Raw genomic sequence first — 25897 nt, 5'->3', positions numbered from 1 at the left:
CCTTGTAAATTGGGCTTAATAAATACAATTATTTTAAAACTCTTTGAGTGCTATGAGTTTAGTGTCATGTTAAGTACTGAAACCACTTTCTATTTTGTAGCCAGATCAGGCCATTTACATTGTTTTGAAAACTTAAGTAATATGGGACAATCAGGATTTCATAATATGTTTCAATAATGTGTGTTGCAAAGTTTTGTTTTTTTTGGGGGGGTTCTAGGTGTAATTTGTAACATTTAATATTACAGTCTCAAAGTGTTTCATGTCCCTTTAAAAATTATATGTCTAATGTGTGTTTTTCTCTTTTTATTTCTATTTTATAGACAAAATAATGAAAAAAGTGCACCAGGACTCTTGATAAGACACTGTTTGGGGTTAAAACAACAGCCAGTCTCATGTTTTCTCCTGACCAAGAGAACCACCCCGCTAAAGCACCTGTGAAGTACGGGGAACTCATTGTATTAGGGTGAGTACGCATTAAAAATCTAATTTATAATATTAAATCTGTAATGACCCATGGAATTACTTAAATTAATTGACTGCTTTGAATATACAGCATGATATGCAGGGGTTAACTTACCCTGCAACAGTCACTAGTTTGACATTAAAAGGGTTAATCAACCATTTCCACCTTAACCAATTTGTCACAGTCTAGCCACTCCATGCAAGCCTGTGACTTAATTCTGTGGGTGCAAGGGTTAGCAAACACTAGTCTGTACTAGACCCAGAAAGATGCCCAAACTCCCCTTTAATGCCACCCACACTAAACTATCTCTATGCTGCCACCAACTTAAGGTTATTGTATGGGAAAAACGGTAGAAAGGAGTCTGACTCCACACTCGATGCGCCTAATAACACAAAAATAGAGTGATTCACAATTCTTAATCCAATACATGCAAAATTGTATCAAAAGCCAGTTTGTTGTGCTGAATTTTGAGGATTATAGGGCGGCTTCCATATCACTTTCCACCCAAAGATGAGATGACAGATCTAATGCAGAAAATCAAAAACGAAGAAAAGAGGGCGCCCAATGGTGAAACATAGATATTGACGGCAGATAAGAGCCATAGGCCCAGCAAGTCTGCCCGACCTTGCCTAACAGTATAAACTTATCTAGTTTGTAGGATAGCCTTATGCTTGTCCCATGCATTTTTAAAGTCCCCCACAGTGTTTGTTGCTACTACCTCTTGAGGAAGTTTATTCCATAAATCAATCACTCTTTCTGTAAAGAAGTGCTTCCTCAAATTACTCCTGAATCTACTACCCTTTAGCTTGAGCTCATGACCCCTTGTTCTTGAATTTTCCATTTTATGTAAAATACCCACAGCCTCAGTTTTACTAAACCCTTTAATGTACTTGAAAGTTGCTATCATATCACCTCTTTCCCTTCTCTCCTCTAAGCTATACATATTTAGGTCATTGAGCCTATCCTGGTAAGTTTTATTTTTTAGACCATGTACCATTTTGGTAGCCCTCCTTTGCACAGATTCAAGTTTGTTAATATCCTTCTGAAGATATGGCCTCCAGAACTGCACACAATACTCAAGATGAGGCCTAACTAATGATCTATAAAGTGGCATAAGAACCTTACTATTTCTGCTGCAAATACCTCTACCAATACATCCAAGCATTCTGCTAGCCTTACTCGCTGCATTACTACATTGTTTACTAAGTTTTTAATCATCTGAAATGATAATTCCCAAGTCCTGTTCCTCGTCTGTAACAGTCAGTAAAGTGTCATTGAGTCTGTAATTAACATTTGGATTTTTCTTCCCTAAATGCATTATTTTACACTTTGCTGTGTTAAACTTTAGATCCCAGTCGTTTGTCCAATCCTCCAATTGTTGTATATCACTTCTCATTTTGTCTACCCCCCCTGGAACATCCACTCTGTTGCAAATTTTTGTATCATCTGCAAAGAGACATACTTTCCCCTGTAGCCCTTTGCTGATATCGCAGATAAATATGTTAAACAAAACAGGCCCCAGAACTGACCCCTGAGGAACACCACTAGTAACAGCCCCCTCTGCTGAATGAACTCCATTTACTAAGACACTTTGTTTTCTGTCCTTAAGCCAGCATTCCACCCAGTTCACAATTTTCGAATCTAGACCAAGGAGATATATAGTTTGTGAATAATTTTATTGTGTGGGGCGGTGTCGAATGCTTTGCTGAAATCTAGATATGCTACATCAACTGCTCCTCCCTTGTCTAATACTTTTGTTACATAATCAAAGAAGTCAATTAGATTAGTCTGACATGATCTCCCTGAAGTAAAACCATGCTGATTTTGGTCCTCTAAATTGTTTGTCTTTATGTAAGTCATAATTCTTTCTTTTAAGAGGCTTTCCATTAATTTCCCTACTACTGAAGTTAAACTAACTGGCCTGTAGTTGCCAGTTTCTTCTCTACTGCCCTTTTTATGAAGAGGTATTACATTTGCTATTCTCCAATCATCTGGGACAGCTCCTGTTAATAGTGACTGATTAAACAGATCAGTTAATGGGACAGTTAGCACTGATCGAAGTTCTTTTAAAACCCTTGGATGAATATTATCAGGACCCACTGCCTTTGTAACATTTTTTTTTGATAATGCTAACAAAACCTCATCCTCTGTAAAAAAGATTACTGTTAAGCTTGTTTCTATTTTTCGTAGCATCCCTTAATGTAGACATTGTATCTTCACAATCTTTAGTGAAAACAGAACAGAAGTAATCATTGAGACAGTCGGCAATCTGCTTATCTCCTTCTATTATTCTACCATCAACTGATTTCAATTTTACTATTCCTACCTTATTTTTTCTTCTTTCACTGATATATCTAAAGAATGTTTTGTCCCCATGTTTTACTGACTGTGCTATCTTCTCTTCTGCATGAACTTTAACCTTCCTAATTAACTGCTTAGTGTTTTTTTGTTGGAGTCTCCATATTTTCATATCATCATCTGCTTGTGTGTGTCTGTAATTTTTATAAGCTATCTTTTTTGTCTTTACAGCATGTGCTACTTCTTTGGAAAACCAAATTGGTTTCCGCTTTCTTTTACTTTTACAGACATGTCTAATACAGTGTGCGGTTGCATCTAAAATGGCACCTTTCACAAATTCCCACTGTTCTTGAACCCCTGTAATAAGAGTTTTCCCCTTTAAATAGTTTTTTAGGTATTCTCCCATTAATGAAAAATCTGCCGTCCTAAAGTCTAAAACTTTTGTTTTAGTCTGGGTGGACAGTTCCTGAACATGAATACTAAACCAAACAGAGTGATGATCACTGGATCCTAAGTTCTCACCTACAGACACATCTGAAACTGTATCACTGTTTGTAAGTATTAGATCTACAGGGAGTGCAGAATTATTAGGCAAGTTGTATTTTTGAGGATTAATTTTATTATTGAACAACAACCATGTTCTCAATGAACCCAAAAAACTCATTAATATCAAAGCTGAATAGTTTTGGAAGTAGTTTTTAGTTTGTTTTTAGTTATAGCTATTTTAGGGGGATATCTGTGTGTGCAGGTGACTATTACTGTGCATAATTATTAGGCAACTTAACAAAAAAGAAATATATACCCATTTCAATTATTTATTTTTACCAGTGAAACCAATATAACATCTCAACATTCACAAATATACATTTCTGACATTCAAAAACAAAACAAAAACAAATCAGTGACCAATATAGCCACCTTTCTTTGCAAGGACACTCAAAAGCCTGCCATCCATGGATTCTGTCAGTGTTTTGATCTGTTCACCATCAACATTGCGTGCAGCAGCAACCACAGCCTCCCAGACACTGTTCAGAGAGGTGTACTGTTTTCCCTCCTTGTAAATCTCACATTTGATGATGGACCACAGGTTCTCAATGGGGTTCAGATCAGGTGAACAAGGAGGCCATGTCATTAGATTTTCTTCTTTTATACCCTTTCTTGCCAGCCACGCTGTGGAGTACTTGGACGCGTGTGATGGAGCATTGTCCTGCATGAAAATCATGTTTTTCTTGAAGGATGCAGACTTCTTCCTGTACCACTGCTTGAAGAAGGTGTCTTCCAGAAACTGGCAGTAGGACTGGGAGTTGAGCTTGACTCCATCCTCAACCCGAAAAGGCCCCACAAGCTCATCTTTGATGATACCAGCCCAAACCAGTACTCCACCTCCACCTTGCTGGCGTCTGAGTCGGACTGGAGCTCTCTGCCCTTTACCAATCCAGCCACGGGCCCATCCATCTGGCCCATCAAGACTCACTCTCATTTCATCAGTCCATAAAACCTTAGAAAAATCAGTCTTGAGATATTTCTTGGCCCAGTCTTGACGTTTCAGCTTGTGTGTCTTGTTCAGTGGTGGTCGTCTTTCAGCCTTTCTTACCTTGGCCATGTCTCTGAGTATTGCACACCTTGTGCTTTTGGGCACTCCAGTGATGTTGCAGCTCTGAAATATGGCCAAACTGGTGGCAAGTGGCATCTTGGCAGCTGCACGCTTGACTTTTCTCAGTTCATGGGCAGTTATTTTGCGCCTTGGTTTTTCCACACTCTTCTTGTGACCCTGTTGACTATTTTGAATTAAACGCTTGATTGTTCAATGATCACGCTTCAGAAGCTTTGCCATTTTAAGAGTGCTGCATCCCTCTGCAAGATATCTCACTATTTTTGACTTTTCTGAGCCTGTCAAGTCCTTCTTTTGACCCATTTTGCCAAAGGAAAGGAAGTTGCCTAATAATTATGCACACCTGATATAGGGTGTTGATGTCATTAGACCACACCCCTTCTCATTACAGAGATGCACATCACCTAATATGCTTAATTGGTAGTAGGCTTTCGAGCCTATACAGCTTGGAGTAAGACAACATGCATAAAGAGGATGATGTGGTCAAAATACTCATTTGCCTAATAATTCTGCACTCCCTGTAATATAGCTTCCTTACGAGTTGGTTCCTTGACTAATTGCTCAAGTGATTCCCCTAGCAGAGATTCAAGAATATACCTGCTTCTAGCCTATCTAGCAGAAGGAATCTTCCAGTCTATATCTGGCAAATTAAAGTCCCCCAGTACTATAACCTTACCCTTCATGGTCATTTTGGTTATTTCATCTAATAACAGATTGTCCAGTTTTTCATCCTGCAATGGAGGCCTATATACAACCCCTATTCTAAAAACATTTTTATCTCCAATTTCCAAAGTCACCCAAATACTTTCCACCTCATCATTTGTTCCTACAATTTCAGTAACCTTTATATTTTCATTTACATACAAAGCAACTCCTCCACCTTTCTTTCCTACTCTGTTCTTTTTAAATAACCTGTATCCAGGTATGACTACGTCCCAGTCATGCAAATCATTGTAGCTACTAAATCCAAGTTGTCCCTAGTCATTATTGAAATGAGTTCAGGTAATTTATTTCCTAAGCTGCAAGCATTTGTGCTCATGGCACGAAGAATTTTTCTACTAGAATTTCTAGAATGGTTACTTGGACTAACAGTTTTGGCATGCTGTGGGGGGCAGGTGGATATATTAATGCTACCCCCCTTTATTAGTTTAAATGATTTCTAATAAAGTATTTGAACTCCTCTCCCAGATACTCTGTTCCTCTAGCATCCAAATGCAAGCCATCTCTCCTAAATAACCTAGTATCTTTCCAAACAGAGCTATAATGGCCAATAAAACCAAATCCTCGTTCCCTGCACCACTTATCTAACCAATAATTAAATGTTGTTATCCGCTCCATCTTTCCTGCTTCCTGGCCATACACAGGTAAAATAGCAGAAAATGATAGAGTTGATGCCACAGTCTCTAAATGATTACCTAGGTCACAAAACTCTTTCTGAACAGCAGCAACATGATTACTAGCCAGATCATTTGTTCCTAAATGAACAATCACATCTAACTCACTTCCCTTTCCTGCTGCCATAACAATTCTCAAAATACGATTCTTATCCCTGTGAGCAGTAGCTCCTGGAAGACATCTAACCTCCCTTGTTTCTCCTTTGCTTTCACCTAAATACACATTCCTCAATGGGGGAGGGTTGTGGGCATGATGGGGTTAATAGTACTCTGGTTCCCTTACCTTTAACTCTACAAAGGACTTAAAGGGACCCCAAATTAACCCCCAAATCCTGCTCACAACACCCCAGTTTAACAAAATCCTGCCACAACCAAGAACTCTGAATAAAGTGATGTCTTGGAAACCCCAATAGCGCACACAAAATTAACAATTAGGTAACGTGCCTTTATCCTTGTCTCTTCAGAGTGTGAATTCAGATATTAGAGCCCAAAAACAGAATTAGATTTTCTATATGTTTAATAACAAAAATACCAATACAAGGCTATACAGTGCCAAATTATAAGAACTTTCAAAATAAAATGTATGCAAAGATCAATTTCTTTAAAATAAACTGGGACATAACATAACACAATATCTAAACGTATTACCAAGTTCCTTAAGATATATGGAGAACTTGCAGTCAGTGATGTTACTCCTTCTGGTCCCAGACTGGTGGTTCTGACTAAAAGGGTCTGTTAAATACAATTAAAACTCAGCTTTCTCTTGTTAAGTGTGTTCAGTCCACGGGTCATCCATTACTTATGGGATATATTCTCCTTCCCAACAGGAAGTTGCAAGAGGATCACCCAAGCAGAGCTGCTATATAGCTCCACCCCTCACATGTCATACCCAGTCATTCTCTTGCAAGTCTCAACAAAGGAGGTTATGAGAGGAGACAGGAGTAACATTCTTCAATCAAAAGTTTATTATTTTAAAATAGCACCGGAGTGTGCTGTTTGTTCTCTCAGGCAGTATTTAGAAGAAGAATCTGCCTGCGTTTTTTCTATGATCTTAGCAGACGTAACTAAGATCCACTGGCTGTTCTCGCTGTTCACTGAGGAGTGGGGTACTTTCAGAGAAGGGAATAGCATGCGGGGTCCCCCGCAAATGAGGTAAGTGCAGTAAAATATTTTCTAGGAATGGAATTGACTATGAAAACACTGCTGTTACCCATATGACGTAAGTACAGCCTTTAATGCAATAGTAGCGACTGGTATCAGGCTGATAAATGTATGCGCAGTTGAGTTATTTTCTAGGGACTAGAATTTAACTTTAAATACTGTTAGTACTGAAATAAATGTATGAGCCTTAACTGCAGTAGAAGCGACTGGTAGCAGGCTTAGTGATAACTTTGCATAACACTGGAAAGTTGTTTTTTAAAACGTTTACTGGCATGTTATTCGTTTTGTGAGGTACTTTGGTGATAAATCTTTTTGGGCATGATTTTTTTCCACATGGCTAACGTATATTTCTGCACAGACCCCGTTATATCAGGTCTCCCACTGTTGTGATATGAGTGGGAGGGACCTTTTTTTTAGCGCCTTGTTGCGCAGTTAAAATTCTAGCACAGTCTTCCTGCTTCTTCCTCTTTGATCCAGGACGTCTCCAGAGAGCTCAGGGGTCTTCAAAATTCATTTTTGAGGGAGGTAATCAGTCACAGCAGACCTGTGACAGTGTGTTTGACTGTGAGAAACGCGTTAAATCTTAAATTGATTATCCGTTTTGGGTATTGAGGGGTTAATCATCCTTTTGCTAATGGGTGCAATCCTCTGCTAATTTCATACATTTACTGTTTAAAATTGGTTGCTATAACCGTATTAGTTCATTGTTATTTCAACTGTGACAGTTTTTTTGTGTTTTTAAAAGCGCTGCAGCGTTTTTTATATTGCTTGTAAACTTATTGAAAGAAATTTCCAAGCTTGATAGCTTCATTGCTAGTCTGTTTAAACATGTCTGACACAGATGAATCTGCTTGCTCATTATGTTTAAAGGCCAATGTGGAGCCCAATAGAAATATGTGTACCAATTGTATTGATGTTACTTTAAATAAAAGTCGGTCTTTACTGGTAAAGAAATTATCACCAGACAACGAGGGGGAAGTTATGCCGTCTAACTCTCCTCACGTGTCAGTACCTTCGCCTCCCGCTCAGGAGGTGCGTGAGATTGTGGCGCCAAGCACATCAAGGCCCTTACAAATCACTTTACAAGATATGGCTAATGTTATGAAAGAAGTATTATCTAATTTGCCTGAGTTAAGAGGCAAGCACGATAGCTCTGGGTTAAGGACAGAGCGCGCTGATGATATAAGGGCCATGTCTGACACTGCGTCACAATTTGCCGAACATGAGGACGGAGAGCTTCATTCTGTGGGTGACGGATCTGATCCAGGGAGACCGGATTCAGAAATATCAAATTTTAAATTTAAGCTTGAGAACCTCCGTGTATTACTAGGGGAGGTATTAGCGGCTCTGAATGATTGCGACACGGTTGCAATCCCAGAAAAATTATGTAGGCTGGATAAATACTATGCGGTACCGGTGTGTACTGACGTTTTTCCTATACCTAAAAGGCTTACAGAGATTATTAACAAGGAGTGGGATAAACCCAGTGTGCCTTTTTCCCCTCCTCCGATATTTAGAAAAATGTTTCCAATAGACGCCACCACATGAGACTTATGGCAGACGGTCCCTAAGGTGGAGGGAGCAGTTTCTACTTTAGCCAAGCGTACCACTATTACGGTGGAGGATAGTTGTGCTTTCTCAGATCCAATGGATAAAAAAATTAGAAGGTTACCTTAAGAAAATGTTTGTTCAACAAGGTTTTATATTACAGCCCCTTGCATGCATTGCGCCCGTCACTGCTGCAGCGGCTTTCTGGTTTGAGTCTCTGGAAGAGGCTATTCGCACAGCACCATTGGATGAGATTTTGAACAAGCTTAAAGCCCTTAAGCTAGCTAATGCATTTGTTTCGGATGCCGTTGTGCATTTAACCAAACTAACGGCTGAGAACTCCGGATTCGCCATTCAGGCGCGCAGAGTGCTATGGCTTAAATCCTGGTCAGCAGATGTAACTTCTAAATCTAAATTGCTTAATATTCCTTTCAAAGGGCAAACCTTATTCGGGCCCGGCTTGAAGGAGATTATTGCTGACATTACTGGAGGTAAGGGTCACACCCTTCCTCAGGACAGGGCCAAATCAAAGGTCAAACAGTCTAATTTTCGTGCCTTTCGTAATTTCAAGGCAGGAGCAGCATCAACTTCCTCCGCTCCAAAACAGGAAGGAACTGCTACTCGTTACAGACAGGGTTGGAAAAGCAACCAGTCCTGGAACAAGGGCAAGCAGGCTGAAAGCCTATTTCTGCCCCTAAGACAGCATGAAGAGAGGGCCCCCTATCCGGAAACGGATCTGGTGGGGGGCAGACTTTCTCTCTTCGCCCAGGCTTGGGCAAGAGATGTCCAGGATCCCTGGGCGTTGGAGATTATATCTCAGGGATACCTTCTGGACTTCAAAGCTTCTCCTCCACAAGGGAGATTTTATCTTTCAAGGTTATCAGCAAACCAAATAAAGAAAGAGGCTTTTCTTCACTGTGTACAAGACCTCCTAGTAATGGGGGTGATCCACCCAGTTCCGTGGACGGAACAAGGGCATGGATTTTACTCAAATCTGTTTGTGGTTCCCAAGAAAGAGGGAACCTTCAGACCAATCTTGGACCTAAAGATCTTAAACAAAGAGTTCCATCATTCAAAATGGAGACTATTCGAACTATCCTACCCATGATCCAAGAGGGTCAGTATATGACCACAGTGGACTTAAAGGATGCCTACCTTCACATACCGATTCACAAAGATCATTATCGGTACCTAAGGTTTGCCTTTCTAGACAGGCATTACCAGTTTGTAGCTCTTCCGTTCGGGTTAGCTACGGCCCCGAGAATTTTTACAAAGGTTCTGGGCTCGCTTCTGGCGGTACTAAGACCGCGAGGCATAGCGGTGGCTCCGATACAAGCGTCAAGTTTTCAAAATGCAAAGTCTCATACAGAGATAGTTCTAGCATTTCTGAGGTCGCATGGGTGGAAAGTGAACATGGAAAAGAGTTCTCTGTTACCACTCACAAGGGTTCCCTTTCTAGGGACTCTTATAGATTCTGTAGAGATGAAGATTTACCTGACGGAGTCCAGGTTATCAAAAATCCTAAATGCTTGCCGTGTCCATTCCATTCCAAGCCCATCAGTAGCTCAGTGCATGGAAGTAATCGGCTTAATGGTCGCGGCAATGGACATAGTGCCATTTGCGCGCCTGCATCTCAGACCGCTGCAATTATGCATGCTGAGTCAGTGGAATGGGGATTACTCAGATCTGTCCCCTTTACTAAATCTGGACCAGGAGACCAGAGATTCTCTTATCTGGTGGTTGTCTCGGATTCATCTGTCCAAGGGAATGACTTTTCGCAGACCAGATTGGACGATTGTAACAACAGATGCCAGCCTTCTAGGCTGGGGCGCAGTCTGGAATTCCCTGAAGGCTCAGGGATCATGGACTCAGGAGGAGAAACTCCTTCCAATAAACATTCTGGAATTAAGAGCGATATTCAATGCTCTTCTAGCTTGGCCTCAGCAACACTGAGGTTCATCAGATTTCAGTCGGACAACATCACGACTGTGGCTTACATCAATCATCAAGGGGGAACCAGGAGTTCCCGAGCGATGTTAGAAGTCTCAAAGATAATTCGCTGGGCAGAGTCTCACTCTTGCCATCTGTCAGCGATCTACATCCCAGGCGTGGAGAACTGGGAGGCGGACTTTCTAAGCCGCCAGACCTTTCACCCGGGGGAGTGGGAACTTCACCCGGAGGTTTTTGCTCAACTGATTCTTCGTTGGGGCAAACCGGAACTGGATCTCATGGCTTCTCGCCAGAACGCCAAGCTTCCTCGTTACAGATCCAGGTCCAGGGACCCGGGAGCGGTGCTGGTAGATGCACTAGCAGCCCCTTGGGTTTTCAACATGGCTTATGTGTTCCCACCGTTTCCGTTGCTGCCTCGTCTGATTGCCAGGATCAAACAGGAGAGAGCATCGGTGATTCTGATAGCGCCTGCGTGGCCACGCAGGACCTGGTATGCAGACCTAGTGGACATGTCGTCCTGTCCACCATGGTCTCTACCCCTGAGGCAGGACCTTCTACTTCAGGGTCCTTTCAAACATCCAAGCCTATTTTCTCTGAGGCTGACTGCATGGAGATTGAACGCTTGATTCTATCAAAGCGTGGTTTCTCGGAGTCGGTTATTGATACATTGATACAGGCTCGGAAACCGGTTACCAGAAAAGTTTACCATAAGAATATGGCGTAAATATTTACATTGGTGTGAATCCAAGAGTTACTCATGGGGTAAGGTTAGGATTCCTAGGATATTGTCTTTTCTACAAGAGGGTTTAGAAAAGGGTTTATCCGCTAGTTCGTTAAAGGGACAGATTTCTGCTCTGTCTATTCTTTTTCACAAACATCTGGCAGAGAACCCAGACGTCCATGCTTTTTGTCAGGCTTTGGCTAGGATTAAGCCTGTGTTTAAAGCTGTTGCTCCCCCGTGGAGCTTAAACTTGGTTCTTAAAGTTCTTCAACGTGTTCCGTTTGAACCCCTTCATTCCATTGATATTAAGCTTTTATCTTGGAAAGTTCTGTTTTTGATGGCTATTTCTTCGGCTCGGAGAGTCTCTGAGTTATCTGCCTTACATTGTGACTCTCCTTATCTGATTTTTCATTCAGACAAGGTAGTTTTGCGTACTAAACCTGGGTTCTTACCTAAGGTTGTTTCTAATAGAAATATCAATCAGGTGATTGTTGTTCCATCATTATGTCCTAACCCTTCTTCAAAGAAGGAATGTCTTTTGCATAATCTGGACGTAGTCCGTGCCCTGAAGTTCTACTTACAGGCAACTAAGGATTTTCGATAAACTTCTTCTCTGTTTGTCGTTTATTCTGGACAGAGGAGAGGTCAAAAGGCTTCGGCCACCTCTCTCTCTTTTTGGCTTCGTAGCATAATACGTTTAGCCTATGAGACTGCTGGACAGCAGCCCCCTGAAAGAATTACAGCTCATTCCACTAGAGCTGTGGCTTCCACCGGGGCCTTTAAGAATGAGGCCTCTGTTGAACAGATTTGCAAGGCTGCAACTTGGTCTTCACTTCATACCTTTTCAAAATTTTACAAATTTGACACTTTTGCTTCTTCGGAGGCTGTTTTTGGGAGAAAGGTTCTACAGGCAGTGGTTCCTTCTGTTTAAAGTTCCTGCCTTGTCCCTCCCATCATCCGTGTACTTTAGCTTTGGTATTGGTATCCCATAAGTAATGGATGACCCGTGGACTGAACACACTTAACAAGAGAAAACATAATTTATGCTTACCTGATAAATTTATTTCTCTTGTAGTGTGTTCAGTCCACGGCCCGCCCTGTCTTTTTTTGAGGCAGTTCTAAATTTTAATTAAAACTCCAGGCACCACTGCACCCTATAGTTTCTCCTTTCTCATCTTGTTTCGGTCGAATGACTGGATATGACATGTGAGGGGTGGAGCTATATAGCAGCTCTGCTTGGGTGTTCCTCTTGCAACTTCCTGTTGGGAAGGAGAATATATCCCATAAGTAATGGATGACCCGTGGACTGAACACACTACAAGAGAAATAAATTTCAGGTAAGCATAAATTATGTTTTCTTCTTTGTCTTGTCAAGGCCCCCGCCTTTGTTATAATTTACAACATCTAACAATACATAGCAAGCCTTAACTCACAGCATCAGGAAATACCAGCCACCAAAGGGAGGGGGCCTTAGATTACAGCATTCATTTACAAAGATGTAACACAACAAAAGAGCTGTTTGCATTAAACCTGGCAATGCTGAGACCACAATACTGCCTCTGCTGGGTAGCCAATCCAGGTATTAACTACTCATAAGTGTATCATGACAACGTTCGCAAAAAAATGTATCAGGTTGTGGAAGTCCCAATCGAGTACAGCTCACCAGACTCAGGGAATAATGTCAAGGTTATTTCTACCTTAATCAAAGGATCACAGCAGTATGATAAAAGTTGCTTTAATAAAAGCTAAAATCAAGATAAAAACACAACGCATTTCTCGGTTTCAAAACTGTTTCATCAGTTGTATACTTACCATTGCCGTGATTGAGTTTAAATATCGGATGGGTTGGTGTGCCTGTGTGATTCGTGCACATACGTAAACTGCTGATCGACGTCATCATGACATTTGATACGACAGTACTTCCAATAGGTGTTCATTTTGTAAACACTATTGACGTTTACTGAAAACCAATCAGATGATGTGTATACTAATTAGCCATTTGTAAAACTTGAGATCTAAAGTATCCAATTTGGTTATGTATTAAAATGCTTCGCATTGCATCCCTCACATCGGCATACCAATTGCACAGTAAAATACAAGTTAATATTATCCTTCATATGGATACCAATCTAAAAATTGTATAATTATATTCTTAATAAAAATGGCACATTTACAAGTATAAAGAAAAAAATTATATATACTTATATGAGAAAATGGATAAATGATGTAAATATGATTACATATTAATATCTAATACTAAATCGGTATCAAAAGATCCTATGTGCAGGTGTATTATATGTGGGTGCTAATTAATCTACTCTTAAACATATAAAGTGAAATATAGTTAGATAATATGCATGGCAAATAAATGGAGTTGGACTAATCTCATATTTAATATAGAGGATTATAGAGTTATAATAAAACATTGCGTTATCACGACAATCATTTGTGTGTAGGTTCTATGTCTGTCCTTTTGAATTATCGTGTCATGTTAAATGTTCACTGTGACTATATAAACTGTACATATATTATCTTGTGCCAGGTATTTGAGGTATAAGCCTAACTAAATCTATATTTGAAAATGAATGTCCCTATAGGAGATTAACTATTAAAAGCTGTCATATCTATATTTTAATTTAACCCAAAAGGAGATAAAGTTTCTAGATCCAATAGGTCTCTTTCTCAACCTATTTTTGGAAAACTGTGTTTGAGCATGGGATTTTTTACATTTTTGAGATGTTCTCCCTATCTTTTTCTTATCTGTCTTGATGTTCTGCCTACGTACTGTATGTCACAAATACACTCAAGGATATAGATAACTAAAGATGATCCACATGTGATGTGTGAAGATATTTTAAAACATCTTTAGTCACATTTGACTTACAGGTATCTATAACTCCTGTAGTGTATCTACATACCACACAAATTTGTTATTGGCACTGTCAGAACCTTTCATAGATCTATTGAATGATTTTTTTTTTTCACTACAATTTTACTCTGTGCCAATTATTATTTATTTTTAAAGACACGATGAGTCCACGGATTTCATCCTTACTTGTGGGATATTCACCTCCTGGTCAGCAGGAGGAGGCAAAGAGCACCACAGCAGAGCTGTTAAATAGCTCCTCCCTTCCCTCCCACTCCAGTCATTCTCTTTGCCTATGTTAGTGATAGGAAGAGGTAAAGTGAGGTGTTAGTATAGATTCTTCAATCAAGAGTTTATTATTTTTAAAGTAGTGCCAGAGTGTGCTACTTTGTTCTAGGGTGTAGCCGTAGTCCATATCATTCTCTTCAGTAGAGCTATTGGTGGCTTTAGAGCAATGGCAACTTGTGGGACATAATTCTCACTGCGCCTCCTATGTATTTCATGCTGCCCTATATCCTATAGTCTGAGGTGAAGATTACTCAGCACTTTATTTCTCCACAGGTCGATGTGAGGTAGAGGACCTCTCAAGCCGGTGAAGCTGCCTTGCTGCAGGCAGAAGTTCAAGGTAAGTGCTAAATTTAATATTTTCTGGGGACATAAAAAAAACTCAGAAGTAAAGTGAGCACTAAATTACTGGACAATCACATAATCAAGGGATAAGAAATAGGGCTCTTAATTGTGATGGGACACTTAAAGGGACACTATACCCAAACATTTACTTTCATGACTAAGGTAGAGAATATAATTTTAAACAACATTCCAATTTACTTCTATCACCTAATTTGCTTTATTCTTTAGATATACTTTAATGAAGAAATAGCAATGCACACAGTGAACCAATCACACAAGGCATCTATATGCAGCTACCAATCAGCAGTTACTAAGCATATCTAGATATGCTTTTCAGCAAAGAATATCAAGAGAATGAAGCAAAATAGATAATAGAAGTAAATTAGAAAGTTGTTTATAATTGTATGCTTTATCTAAATTACAAAAGAAAAAAATTGGGTTTAATGTCCCTTTAAATTCTCCTAGATGGAGAGGACTATTGGCAGCTATTTTTATGCAGGCACTGGCAGGAGTTAATTTCAGTTTATGGCTTTGAGGGTGTTTCTCTTCGATTTTAATTTAGTAAGTAATATACCGACCGAGAGATGGTTCCGTTTTTGGCTACTAGGCTAAGGAGATCAAACTGAAAACGTTAATGTGGCGATATTCTAACACATCAATCATTTGGGACAATATTATATGGTCTCAGGAAATGGTGTATGGGTCACTCTTTTGGTCTGTAGAGCTACATGACATGCGGTAGCTTAATCGTCCCCAATGTGTCCCCATGAGGGGCGGAGCCATGTGGAGACTGTGTTGGATTACGCTCTTCACCTCCATTACGATATCGGTGGCAGAGCATCTGACACAGCCTTAGTGTTTTTGCTTTTTCATTGCGGGTCCAGATAGCACGCTAAGAGAGTACAGTGTCAGACTGTTTTATGTATATTCGTTTCTCCATGTAAATTTCACAAAGGGAAATAAATGGTTTAATATGCATTACTCTGAGGTGCTAAATGAGTCTTATGACATTTACATTTTGGGCAGATGGGCACCTCAGCACAATATCTGAGGTTTCAGTAGCTGCTGCAATTTTGTTTGCTAATCCATTCCAATCCTGCACGTATAAAGAAAAAGTTACCGTTTGAAATTTAAAGAGACAGTAACGTTTTTTCATCTCTTATTTTTATTAAAAGAATTTCAGTTATTTAGTTATTTAATTCATCCTTTGTGTCTTAGGATGGTGCAAAAGCTCAGAAAGAATAAGGTTACTTTTTAAAATTTAAGGAAACCGTAACGTATTTTTTTTGTGTCAAAATTTTTGGTAAAATATTTTTACTTTTTCTTGAACCTACTCCTTCTATGGCTTTTGCTGTTTGGGAGTCTGTTGACAATGGTCAACCTGTGCCACAATTTTCTCTTATAGTTCCACAAAATTTTATGACTCACATGCAGTGCCCTGCGCTTCCTCTCACAATCCATTTGGAGCTTTTTTATCTACATTTCATACATTATGTTTTTCCCACATGGTAGAAAACATTTCTAGAGGAATTATTTTCAGTCATTTAGGTGATTGGTTCCGTAGTTGCTATTCCGAATGGTTCTTCCCCGTTACCTGAGAGGAAAATACTTCAGGATTATCTGAGAGGAGATTTCTCAGTCTCAGATGAATAATATTTTATTTGATCCTGAGGTTGGTTTTCTAGCTTGCTCATCCCCATTTGATACTTTAGGAGGTTTTAGCTACCTTGGGGGTCTCCGACACTCCTGGGGTGCTCTATCCTAGTGCGTCCAGTGAGTTATAAGGAATGGAAGAGACCGTATTCCCTATATTTGGAAGTATGTTTCCCATATCCGACTCCGCCAAGGCAGGTCCTTTGGGAAAACATTAGAAAACTGTACACTGAGGTTTACTATGGCAACCAGCTGTGTACTTGGCTGTCCTCTCTAGTGTGACGGCATACTGGTTTTCTAAATCAGAATCTCCCTTGGATAAAATCCAGGATAGGATAAGAATTTTCTGATTGGCTAATTCCTTTATTTCAAATTCTTCCTTCCAATTTTCAAACTCGGAGCATAGGTTTCAGGGGTCTACGGTCGAGCTCACAGAGCCTTTAGTTAGACTTGGAGCATGCATCCGTAGAGTAAGGTTCTAAGTTTTTAGCGATTCCTTACAAGGAGAAGTCCTTGTTGGGACCTGGCTTGTCAAAAATAATCTCTTTTGGAAAAAAATTTTTTAGCCTGCTGTTGGATCAAATACAGCATGAAGGGCTTACCCCGGATCTTGTAGGGGGCAGACTTTCCTGCCTCACTCAGGCTTGGGTTCGAGTCTTTCGGGATCCCTGGGTAATAGAAATAGTTTTCCCAGGGATGCAAGTTAGAATTCAAGATTTTTTCCTCCCAGAGGCAGGTTTTCTGCTTCCAAATTGTTTGCAGACCAGGCAAAAAAAAAAAAAAGAGATGTTCTTACAGTGCGTAAGAGACCTTTCCAAACTGGGAGTGATTGTTCCGGTTCAGGAACAGGGTCTGGGATTTTTATTCAAATCTATTTGTAGTTCCCTAAGAAAGAGGGAACCTTCAGGCCAATTTTAGATCTCAAGAATCTGAACGAATTTCTCAGAGTACAGTCCTTCAAGATAGAAGCTATTCGTTCCATTTTCCCTTTGGTCCAGGAGGGTCTATTTATGACAATAGTGGATTTAAATTACGCGTTCCTGCATGTTCCCATTCACAGGGATCATCACAAGTTTCTAAGGTTTGCTTTTATAGACCATCACTTCCAATTCGTGGTTTTTCTCTTCGGTCTTGCCTCAGCTCCTAGAATTTTCTCAAAGGTTCTGGGATTGCTATTGGCAGTACTTTGGTTATGGGGCATTGCAGTGGCGCCCTATCTGGACGACTTTCTAGTCCAGACGCCATCCTTACAACAAGCAAGATTCCACACGGAAATGTTGTTTTCCTTCCTGCGATCTTACGGTGGGTAGGTAAATTTGGATAAGAGTTCCTTAGTCCCAAATACAAGGGTGATTTCTTTGGGAACCATAATAGATACCCTGTCGATGGAGTTTTTTTCTGACAGAAGTCAGTTTATCAAAGATTTTCGAGACTTGTCTAGCTCTTCAATCCACTCCTTGGCCATCAGTAGCCCAATAAATGGAGGTGATCGGGCTGAGGGTAGCTGTCATCATCCCGTTTGCTCGGTTCCTTCTCTGACCTCTGTAGTTAAACATGCTCAGGAAATGGAACGGAGATTATGTGGATTTGTCTCATCGAATACATTTGGAGCAGGAGACAAGGGATTCTCTTCAATGGTGGTTTTCTCTGGATCATCTTTTCCAGGGAACCTGCTTTCGCAGACCATCTGGGGTGATTGTGTCAACAGACGCCAGCCTTCTAGGGTTCCCTAATAGCCTCAGGGAGTGTGGACTCAGAGTCTGTTCTTCCTATAAAATTCCTAGAGCTGAGACCGATCTTCAATGCTCTTTTGACCTGGCCTCACTTAGCCTTGGTCCGGTTTATCAGGTTCCAGTTGCAAGGCCCATTCTTGTCTATCGACGATCCAAATCCCAGGTGTGGACAACTGGGAGGCGGATTTTCTGAACAGGCAGATCTTTCTTCCAGGGGAGTGGGAACTCCATCCGGAAGTGTTCTCCAGACTTATTCTTAGGTGGGGTCAGCTGGAATTAGACCTCTTGGCATCTCAACAGAGTGCCAAGCTCCCAGGATACGGGTAAAGGTCCAGGGACTCCCAGGTGGAACTGATAGATGCTGTGGCGGTTCCTTGAATTTTCAGTCTAGCATTCCAAACTTTTCTGTTTGCGCTTCTTACTCGTGTCATTGATTGGATCAAGCAGAAAAGGGCATCAGTGATCCTCATTGCTCCTGCTTGACCTCGCGGGATTTGCTATACGGATCTGGTGGATTTGTCATTTCTGCCACTGTGGAGACTTCTGTTGAAGAAGGACTTTCTAATTCAGGGGTCTTTCTTTCACCCAAATCTAGTTTCTCTGAAGCTGACTTCTTGGAGAGTGAACGCTTACTTTTGTCTAAGCTTGGTTTTTCTGTCTCGGTCATAGAGACCGTGATTCAGGCTAGCAAGCCTGTAACTAGAAAGATTTATCATAAGATATGGCGTAAATATCTCTTTGGTGTGAATCCAAGGGCTACTCATGGAGTAGAGTTAGGATCCCTAGAATTTTGTCTCTTCTCCAAGAAGGTTTGAAGAAGGCTTATCGTCTAGTTCCCTAAAGGGTCAAATCTCGGCATTATCTATTTTGTTTCACAAACGTCTGGCGGATGTTCCTAATGTACTATCATTTTGTCAGGCCTTGGTAAGGTTCAGGCCTGTGTTCAAACCGGTTACTCCTCCATGGAGTCTGAATTTAGTTTTTCAACTTCTTCTAGGGGCTCCGTTGGAGCCTATGCATTCCTTCGATATCAAGTTGTTATCTTGGAAAGTTTTACTTCTTATTGCTATTTCTTCAGCTCGAAGAGTGTCTGAGCTTTCGGCGTTGCAATTCAATTCGCCTTACCTTATTTTCCATTCGGATAAAGTAGTTTTACGTGCTAACCTAGGGTTCCTTCCTAAGGTTGTTTCAGACAGGAACATTAATCAGGAAATTGTTGTTCCTTCCTTGTGTCCTAATCCTTCTTCTCAGAAGGAACGTCTTCTGCACAATCTGGACGTTGTCCGTGCTTTAAAGTTTTATTTATAAGCGACTAAAGACTTTTGTCAGTCTTCTTCTCTGTTTGTCATTTTCTCTGGAAAACGTAAGGGTCAGAAAGCTACGCCTACCTCTCTTTGTTTTTGGCTGAAGAGTATCATCCATTTTGCATATGAGACTGCTGGACAGCAGCCTCCTGAAAGAGTTATGGCTCATTCCACTAGGGCTGTTGCTTCCTCATGGGCATTCAAAAATGAAGCTTCTATAGAACAGATTTGCAAGGCTGCAACTTGGTCCTCTCTTCACACTTTTTCTAAATTTTACAAATTTGATACTTTTGCCTCGGCTGAGGCTGCTTTTGGGAGACAGGTTCTTCAAGCAGTGGTGCTTCCGTTTAGGTTCCCTATCTTGTCCCTCCCTTATCATCCGTGTACTCTAGCTTTGGTATTGTATCCCTCAAGTAAGGATGAAATCCATGGACTTATTGTGTCTTTAAAAAATAAAGAAAATGTATGCTTACCTGATAAATTTGTTTCTTTTTAGACACGATGAGTCCACGGCCCGCCGTGTTCTCTTGAGACAGGTTATTAATTTTTGTAAACTTCAGACACCTCTGCACCTTGGCTTTTCCTTTCTCTTCCTAACTTCGGTTGAATGACTGGAGTGGAAGGGAAGGGAGGAGCTATTTAACAGCTCTGCTGTGGTGGTCTTTGCCTCCTCCTGCTGACCAGGAGGTGAATATCCCACAAGTAAGGATGAAATCCGTGGACTCATCGTGTCTAAAAAGAAACAAATTTATCAGGTAAGCATAAATTTTCTTTTTATATTTATATATATATATATATATATATATATATATATATATATATATATATATATATATATATATAAATTTTGTCACGGCAATTGTAAATATACACCAGATGAAACGGTTGTGAAACTGAGAAACGCATTGTTTTATCTTGATTTAAGCTTTTATTAAAGCAACTATTATCGTACTGCCGTGATCCTTTGATTAAGGTAGAAATAACCTTGACATTATTCCCTGAGTCTGGTGAGCTGTACCCGATTGGGACTTCCACAACCTAACTGATACGTTTTGTTGGGATCGTAATATCTTTCTAGGGACTTGCCGATAGACCTGGCATTTTGAAAACATCTGCAACCTGAGAGTGAGTCAGCAGGACGACTCCTAACAAGTTCAGCCTGCACAAATAGCACATAAGTGCTTTTTGAAATTGTGAGTACGGTCCTTTCTCCATACCCGCACTTATACTTAAACCGTGACATACTTCACCATTGGATGCCCTATTTTCTTTGTTTTTGTTTTTTGTTTTTTGTTTACTGAGAGTAACGGATAAGAAAAATCCCAAAACACAATTTGGCAAAAATTGAGCTAAAAAAACAACAACACTGTTATTATTAGTCTCTTCGATAACATAGTTCAGATATTAGACAAAGGCAGAAATTTAATAAAGGAATGTTTATTATGAACACAAAAAAAGAATCACAGTGCAATTATAACCTAATACTGTACTATCTTAGATCTCTGTTCCAAGGGAGCTTGGCAAGAAAAATGGTAACTTATGCTTTTTCTGTTCTTTGCTCTCTTGGTATTTTTATTTGAAAAAGCAGGAATGTAAGCATAGGAGCCAGCCCATTTTTGGTTCAGCACCCTGGGTAGCGCTTGCTTGCTAGGTGGCTACAAGCACAAGCGCTACCCAGGTGCTAAACCAAAGATCTCGTAAGCTTTCATTCCTGCTTTTTCAAATAAAGATAGCAAGAGAACGAAGAAAAATTGATAATAGGAGTTAAGTAGAAAGTTGCTTAAAATTGCATGGTCTGTCTGAATCATGAAAGAAAAAAATCTGGGTTCAGTGTCCCTTTAAACCCTTAATGACCGAGGACCTGCCAGGCACGTCCTACTAAAACCGATCCTTCATTTCCAAGGACGTGCCTGGCATGTCCTCAGGGGTTTGAAGCGCTGGATGAACGCTTTCAGGGTATTGCAGTGATGACTCGATATTGAGGCATCCTGCAATACCCTTTTTTTAGCCACTGATGCAGAGAGCGCCACTCTGTGGCCTCTCTGCATTGGCCAGTGATGGTGCCGATCGTTGGTGGGTGGGAGCCATAGCAGGGATGCGGGAGCGAGTTCCGGATCCTGTGCCGGAGTGTGCGAGGGGGGCGGGGGATGGTTGGGAGCGCGCATGCTACATTAAGTCCAAGGAGGGAGCGGGAGGGGGTAATAAATGTTTGGTAAAGGGATGGGGGAGGGTATTGAGCAGGGGCAACTACACTACAGAAAAAGTAGGATTAGCTAAAAAAAAACACAGCCCAATTTTATTGCAAAGTGGGTACTGGCAGACAGCTGCCTGTACCCAAGGTTGCGCTAATTAGGTAGAGGGGGAGGGTTAGAGAGCTCTTTGGGGGGGGGGGGATCAGGGAGGTTAGGAGCTAAGGGGGACCCAACACTGCAGAATAATATATAAAAAATAAATATGTTTTAAAAAAAAAAAAGGCCTTATTATTTTAGTACTGGCAGACTTTCTGCCAGTACTTAAGATGGCAGTGACAATTGTGAGGTGGGGCGGGAAGAGACCTGTTTGAGGGGAGTCAGGGGATGGAATGTGTCAGATGGGTGGCTGATCTCTACACAAAAGCTAAAAATAACCCTACAAGCTACCTAATTAACCCCTTAACTGCTGTGCATAAAAAAAGTGTGGTGCGCAGCGGAATTTAGCGGCCTTCTAATTACCAAAAAGCAATGCCAAAGCCATATATGTCTGCTATTTCTGAACAAAGGGGATCAGGGATCCCACAGAAGCATTTACAGCCATTTGTGCCATAATTGCCATTTTTTTTAAATAATTTTAGTGAGAAACCTAAAGTTTGTGAAAAAGTGAACGATTTTTTTTATTTGATCGCATTTGCGGTGAAATGGAGGCATGAAATATTTCAAAATTGGCCTAGATCAATACTTTGGGTTGTCTACTAAAAATACATATATATATATATATATATATATATATATATATATATATACACATGTTGAGGGTTATTCAGGGATTCCTGACAGATATCAGTGTTACAATGTAACTATCACTAATTTTGAAGAAAAAAAAATGCTTTGGAAATAGCAAAGTGCTACTTGTACTTATTGCCCTATAACTTGCTTAAAAAAGTAAAGAACGTGTAAACATTGGATATTTCTAATCTCAGGACAACATCTAAAACTATTAAGCATGGGTGTTTTTTGGTGGTTGTAGATGTGCAACAGATTTTTAGGAAAAAGTGGGGGGTTTTTTTCAATTTTTCATCTTTTTTTTTTTTATATATATTTATAGTAAATTATAAGATATGATGAAAATAATGGAAAGTCCATTTAATAATGAGAAAATGGTATATAATGTGTGGGTACAGTAAATGAGTAAGAGGAAAATTACACAAACACCGCAGAAATGTAAAAATAGCCCTGTTCCTTAAAGGGACACTGAACCCAAATTTTTTCTTTATTGATTCAGATAGAGCATGCAATTTTAAGCAACTTTCTTATTTACTCCTATTATCAAATTTTCTTCATTCTCTTGGTATCTTTATTTGAAATGCAAGAATGTAAGTTTAGATGCCGGACCATTTTTGGTGAACAACCTTGGTTGTTCTTGCTGATTGTTGGATAAATTCACCCACCAATAAACAAGTGCTGTCCAGGGTCTGAACCAACAATTGGCTGGCTCCTTAGCTTATATGCCTTCTTTTTCAAATAAAGATAGCAAGAGAACAAAGAAAAATTGATAATAAGAGTAAATTAGAAAGTTGTTTAAAATTGCATGCTCTATCTGAATTGGGAAAGAAAACATTTGGGGTCAGTGTCCCTTTAACGGTAATAAAATTGAAAAATGGTCACTAAGTGGTTAAATACGTTTTTGACCAGGCCCCTTCCAGAACGGGCAAGGAAAGTAGCCACCGCTTTTTTTATGGCATGCCATAAACCAAATTGCAAGACCTGGCTGAAGTTATAGGATACCTTTTATAATTTTAGTTATGTAGATACAGTACACATACAATTTTAAGCAATTCCATTGGGACGTCGTGAGTATTATTTTGATACCAAACATGACATGTCTGTCAAATTTGTGATCAAGACATGTGAGAGTTTCAACTCTAATTGACCACTGTTCTCTGTCTTTATAGAGGACACTGTCACTCTGTGTTGATATATTTGCCCATGAAGATCACTGCAGCGAGAATTCTGATTTGCCCCCCCCTGTATCTTGTTCAACCAGATGTACATAATAAAAACCATTGTTCCCAAAAAAAATGCCTCTTTTTTTTTTTGATAGTTCTGATATGAAGTTGTAAATAGCAGACATGGAAATACAGGACACAAAAAGAAAAGACAAAGAAAATTAACCCCTGACATTCTAAAATCATGACATCTTCATGACATACAGTATGTTTACTTTTTCCTTTTCTGTGTGCTTTATTTCTTGAAGTAAACTAGCTCAGGGTTCTTGAATAACAGTCGTCACTTAAAGACTTACAGACCAGATTTTCAGGATCACCTTGGATAAGAACAGTGTGACATTAAACATTGAATAAATGCTGAATATAATTATTTATTGAAATCAAATACGAGCTCCAGAATATGTATTATTTTGTAGCAATGTGCAAAAGTCTTAAGCCACCATTAGATTTTGTTTTTTTAGCAATGGTATAATGAACATATATAATTATTTCTCATTCTCTTTATAAGAATACAACCAGAAAATACAGGATATTTGTATGCAGTATTAAAATACAGAAAAAACTGCTTCTATAGGCTAAAGTGGCAAGTATTTAGTGTGACCTCCCTTTTACACTTGAACAATAGCATGAACATGGCTCTTGTAAACCTAAATGGAATGGAACCCTTATTAATGTCATTGCTAATACCTGTATTTGTCTTACTATTTCATGTCAAAATGACTGCTGTGAAAAATGTTTATTACAACAGGTTTGTGCAAGACATGCTTGAGCATTACATACACATGTGGTATGAGTTTAATTCATTGGAAGCTTGCTAATAAGACCAAGGGAAATCAGCAAACAAACGGGATACTCAAGATGTGATATTCAAGCTGTTTTAAAGAAATTTGAAGATTCAGGAGAGGTAAAAGACAAAAAAAAAGACTGGAAGGCGAAGAAAACTTTCAAAATCTGATTAGAAGTTTCTTAGAGTTTCTTCTTTGAGAGGCCGGAAGAAGTTGAGGAAGGACTTGGCTCAGCATCTGGCAGCTTCATCGGTATGCCAAGTTGACCCTTCTGCAGGCCGATGAAGCTTCATCAGGAATCGCCTTTGTGGAAGGGTAGCAGCCAAGAAACCACTTTTTTGGAAGGGGAACAGGGTGAATAGGCTAAGATATGCTAAAGCTCACCAAGATTGTAATGAAGATCAGTGGAAGAGAGTATTATGGAGCGACAAATCCACGTTTGAAATTTTTGGGTCCAATCGTCAACAATATATGAGGAGGAGTGCTTGCGGCCTTCAGTGAAACATGGTAGAGGGTCTGTCCTGGTTTGGGGTCACATTTCTGCCAGTAGTGTTAGCGATATTATCCGAATTGATGGGATCATAAATGCTGAAAAGTACAGACGGGTTTTAATTTATCATGCCATTCCTCCTGGAAAGCGCCTGATTGGGAATGGTTTTATTTTTTAGCAAGATAACGATCCCAAGCAAATGAAAAGAATAAGGCTGCACCGCTGAGTGTATATACATGAGGAACAATCCTTTTATTCAGCGCTTCGGCAAACACTGAAACAGACAGACATGGATGCTGCAAACGGTCTGACGTGTTTCCCGTCCCCTAGTGGTGCTTAATCAGGGCCGGTGCTAGGATTTTTGGCCACACAGGCGAAGATACATTTTGCCGCCCTCCCCCCCCCCCCCCCCCATTACATACCATCCTATTGCTGGTTAAAGGGATATAAAACCTAATTTTTTTTTAAGAGCATGACATTTTAAGCAACTTTTTAACTAAAGGGACTGTCAACACCAGACTTTTTGTTGTTTTAAAAGATAGATAATCCCTTAATTACCCATTCCCCAATTTTGCATAATTATACACATTTTACCTCTGTAATTACCTTGTATCTAAGCCTCTGCAAACTGCCTCCTTATCTCAGTGCTTTTGACAGACATGCAGTTTAGCCATCCAGTGCAGACTCCTAAATAACTCCACGGAAATCACAACCCAGGTTCTGAACCAAAAATAGGCTAGCTCCTAAGCTTACATTCCTTTTTCAAATAAAAATACCAAGAGAACAAAGTAAATTTGATAATAGGAGTAAATTAGAAAGTTGCTTAAAATTGCATGCTGTATCTGAATCATGAAAGTTTAATTTTGACTTTAGTGTCCCTTTTAATTAGTCATGAAACCCCTGGTTCCTTGCATTTTGCGTTATACTGTTTATATGAGTACAAGAATATCTGTCTCCTAATTTTCATATACATTTGTCAAGCCTTGTAAACATCAGATGTATATGGCTATGCATTAAAAAGGTACAGCAAACTAATGACACCTAGAGATAACGTTACTCCTCAGTCAAAGGAGATTCTTAAAAAAAAC

The 25897-nt window shown here is 39.9% G+C and overlaps 1 protein-coding gene across 1 annotated transcript in view; it reads left to right on the top strand.

Moving 5' to 3' along the window:
* The first annotated feature begins 326 nt into the window (after positions 1-326).
* The window catches only part of PELI1 (pellino E3 ubiquitin protein ligase 1), a 92310-nt gene continuing 66739 nt past the window's right edge, over positions 327-25897 (top strand). Inside the window, exon 1 of the mRNA XM_053712075.1 lies at positions 327-463. Coding sequence (XP_053568050.1) covers positions 393-463 — 71 coding nt within the window. The 5' untranslated portion in view covers positions 327-392. The remainder of the gene's footprint in view (positions 464-25897) is intronic.

This window comes from Bombina bombina, chromosome 4 (genome assembly GCF_027579735.1).
Source record: "Bombina bombina isolate aBomBom1 chromosome 4, aBomBom1.pri, whole genome shotgun sequence".
Taxonomy (NCBI): domain Eukaryota; kingdom Metazoa; phylum Chordata; class Amphibia; order Anura; family Bombinatoridae; genus Bombina; species Bombina bombina.
This window is presented reverse-complemented; position numbering and strand designations above follow the sequence as displayed.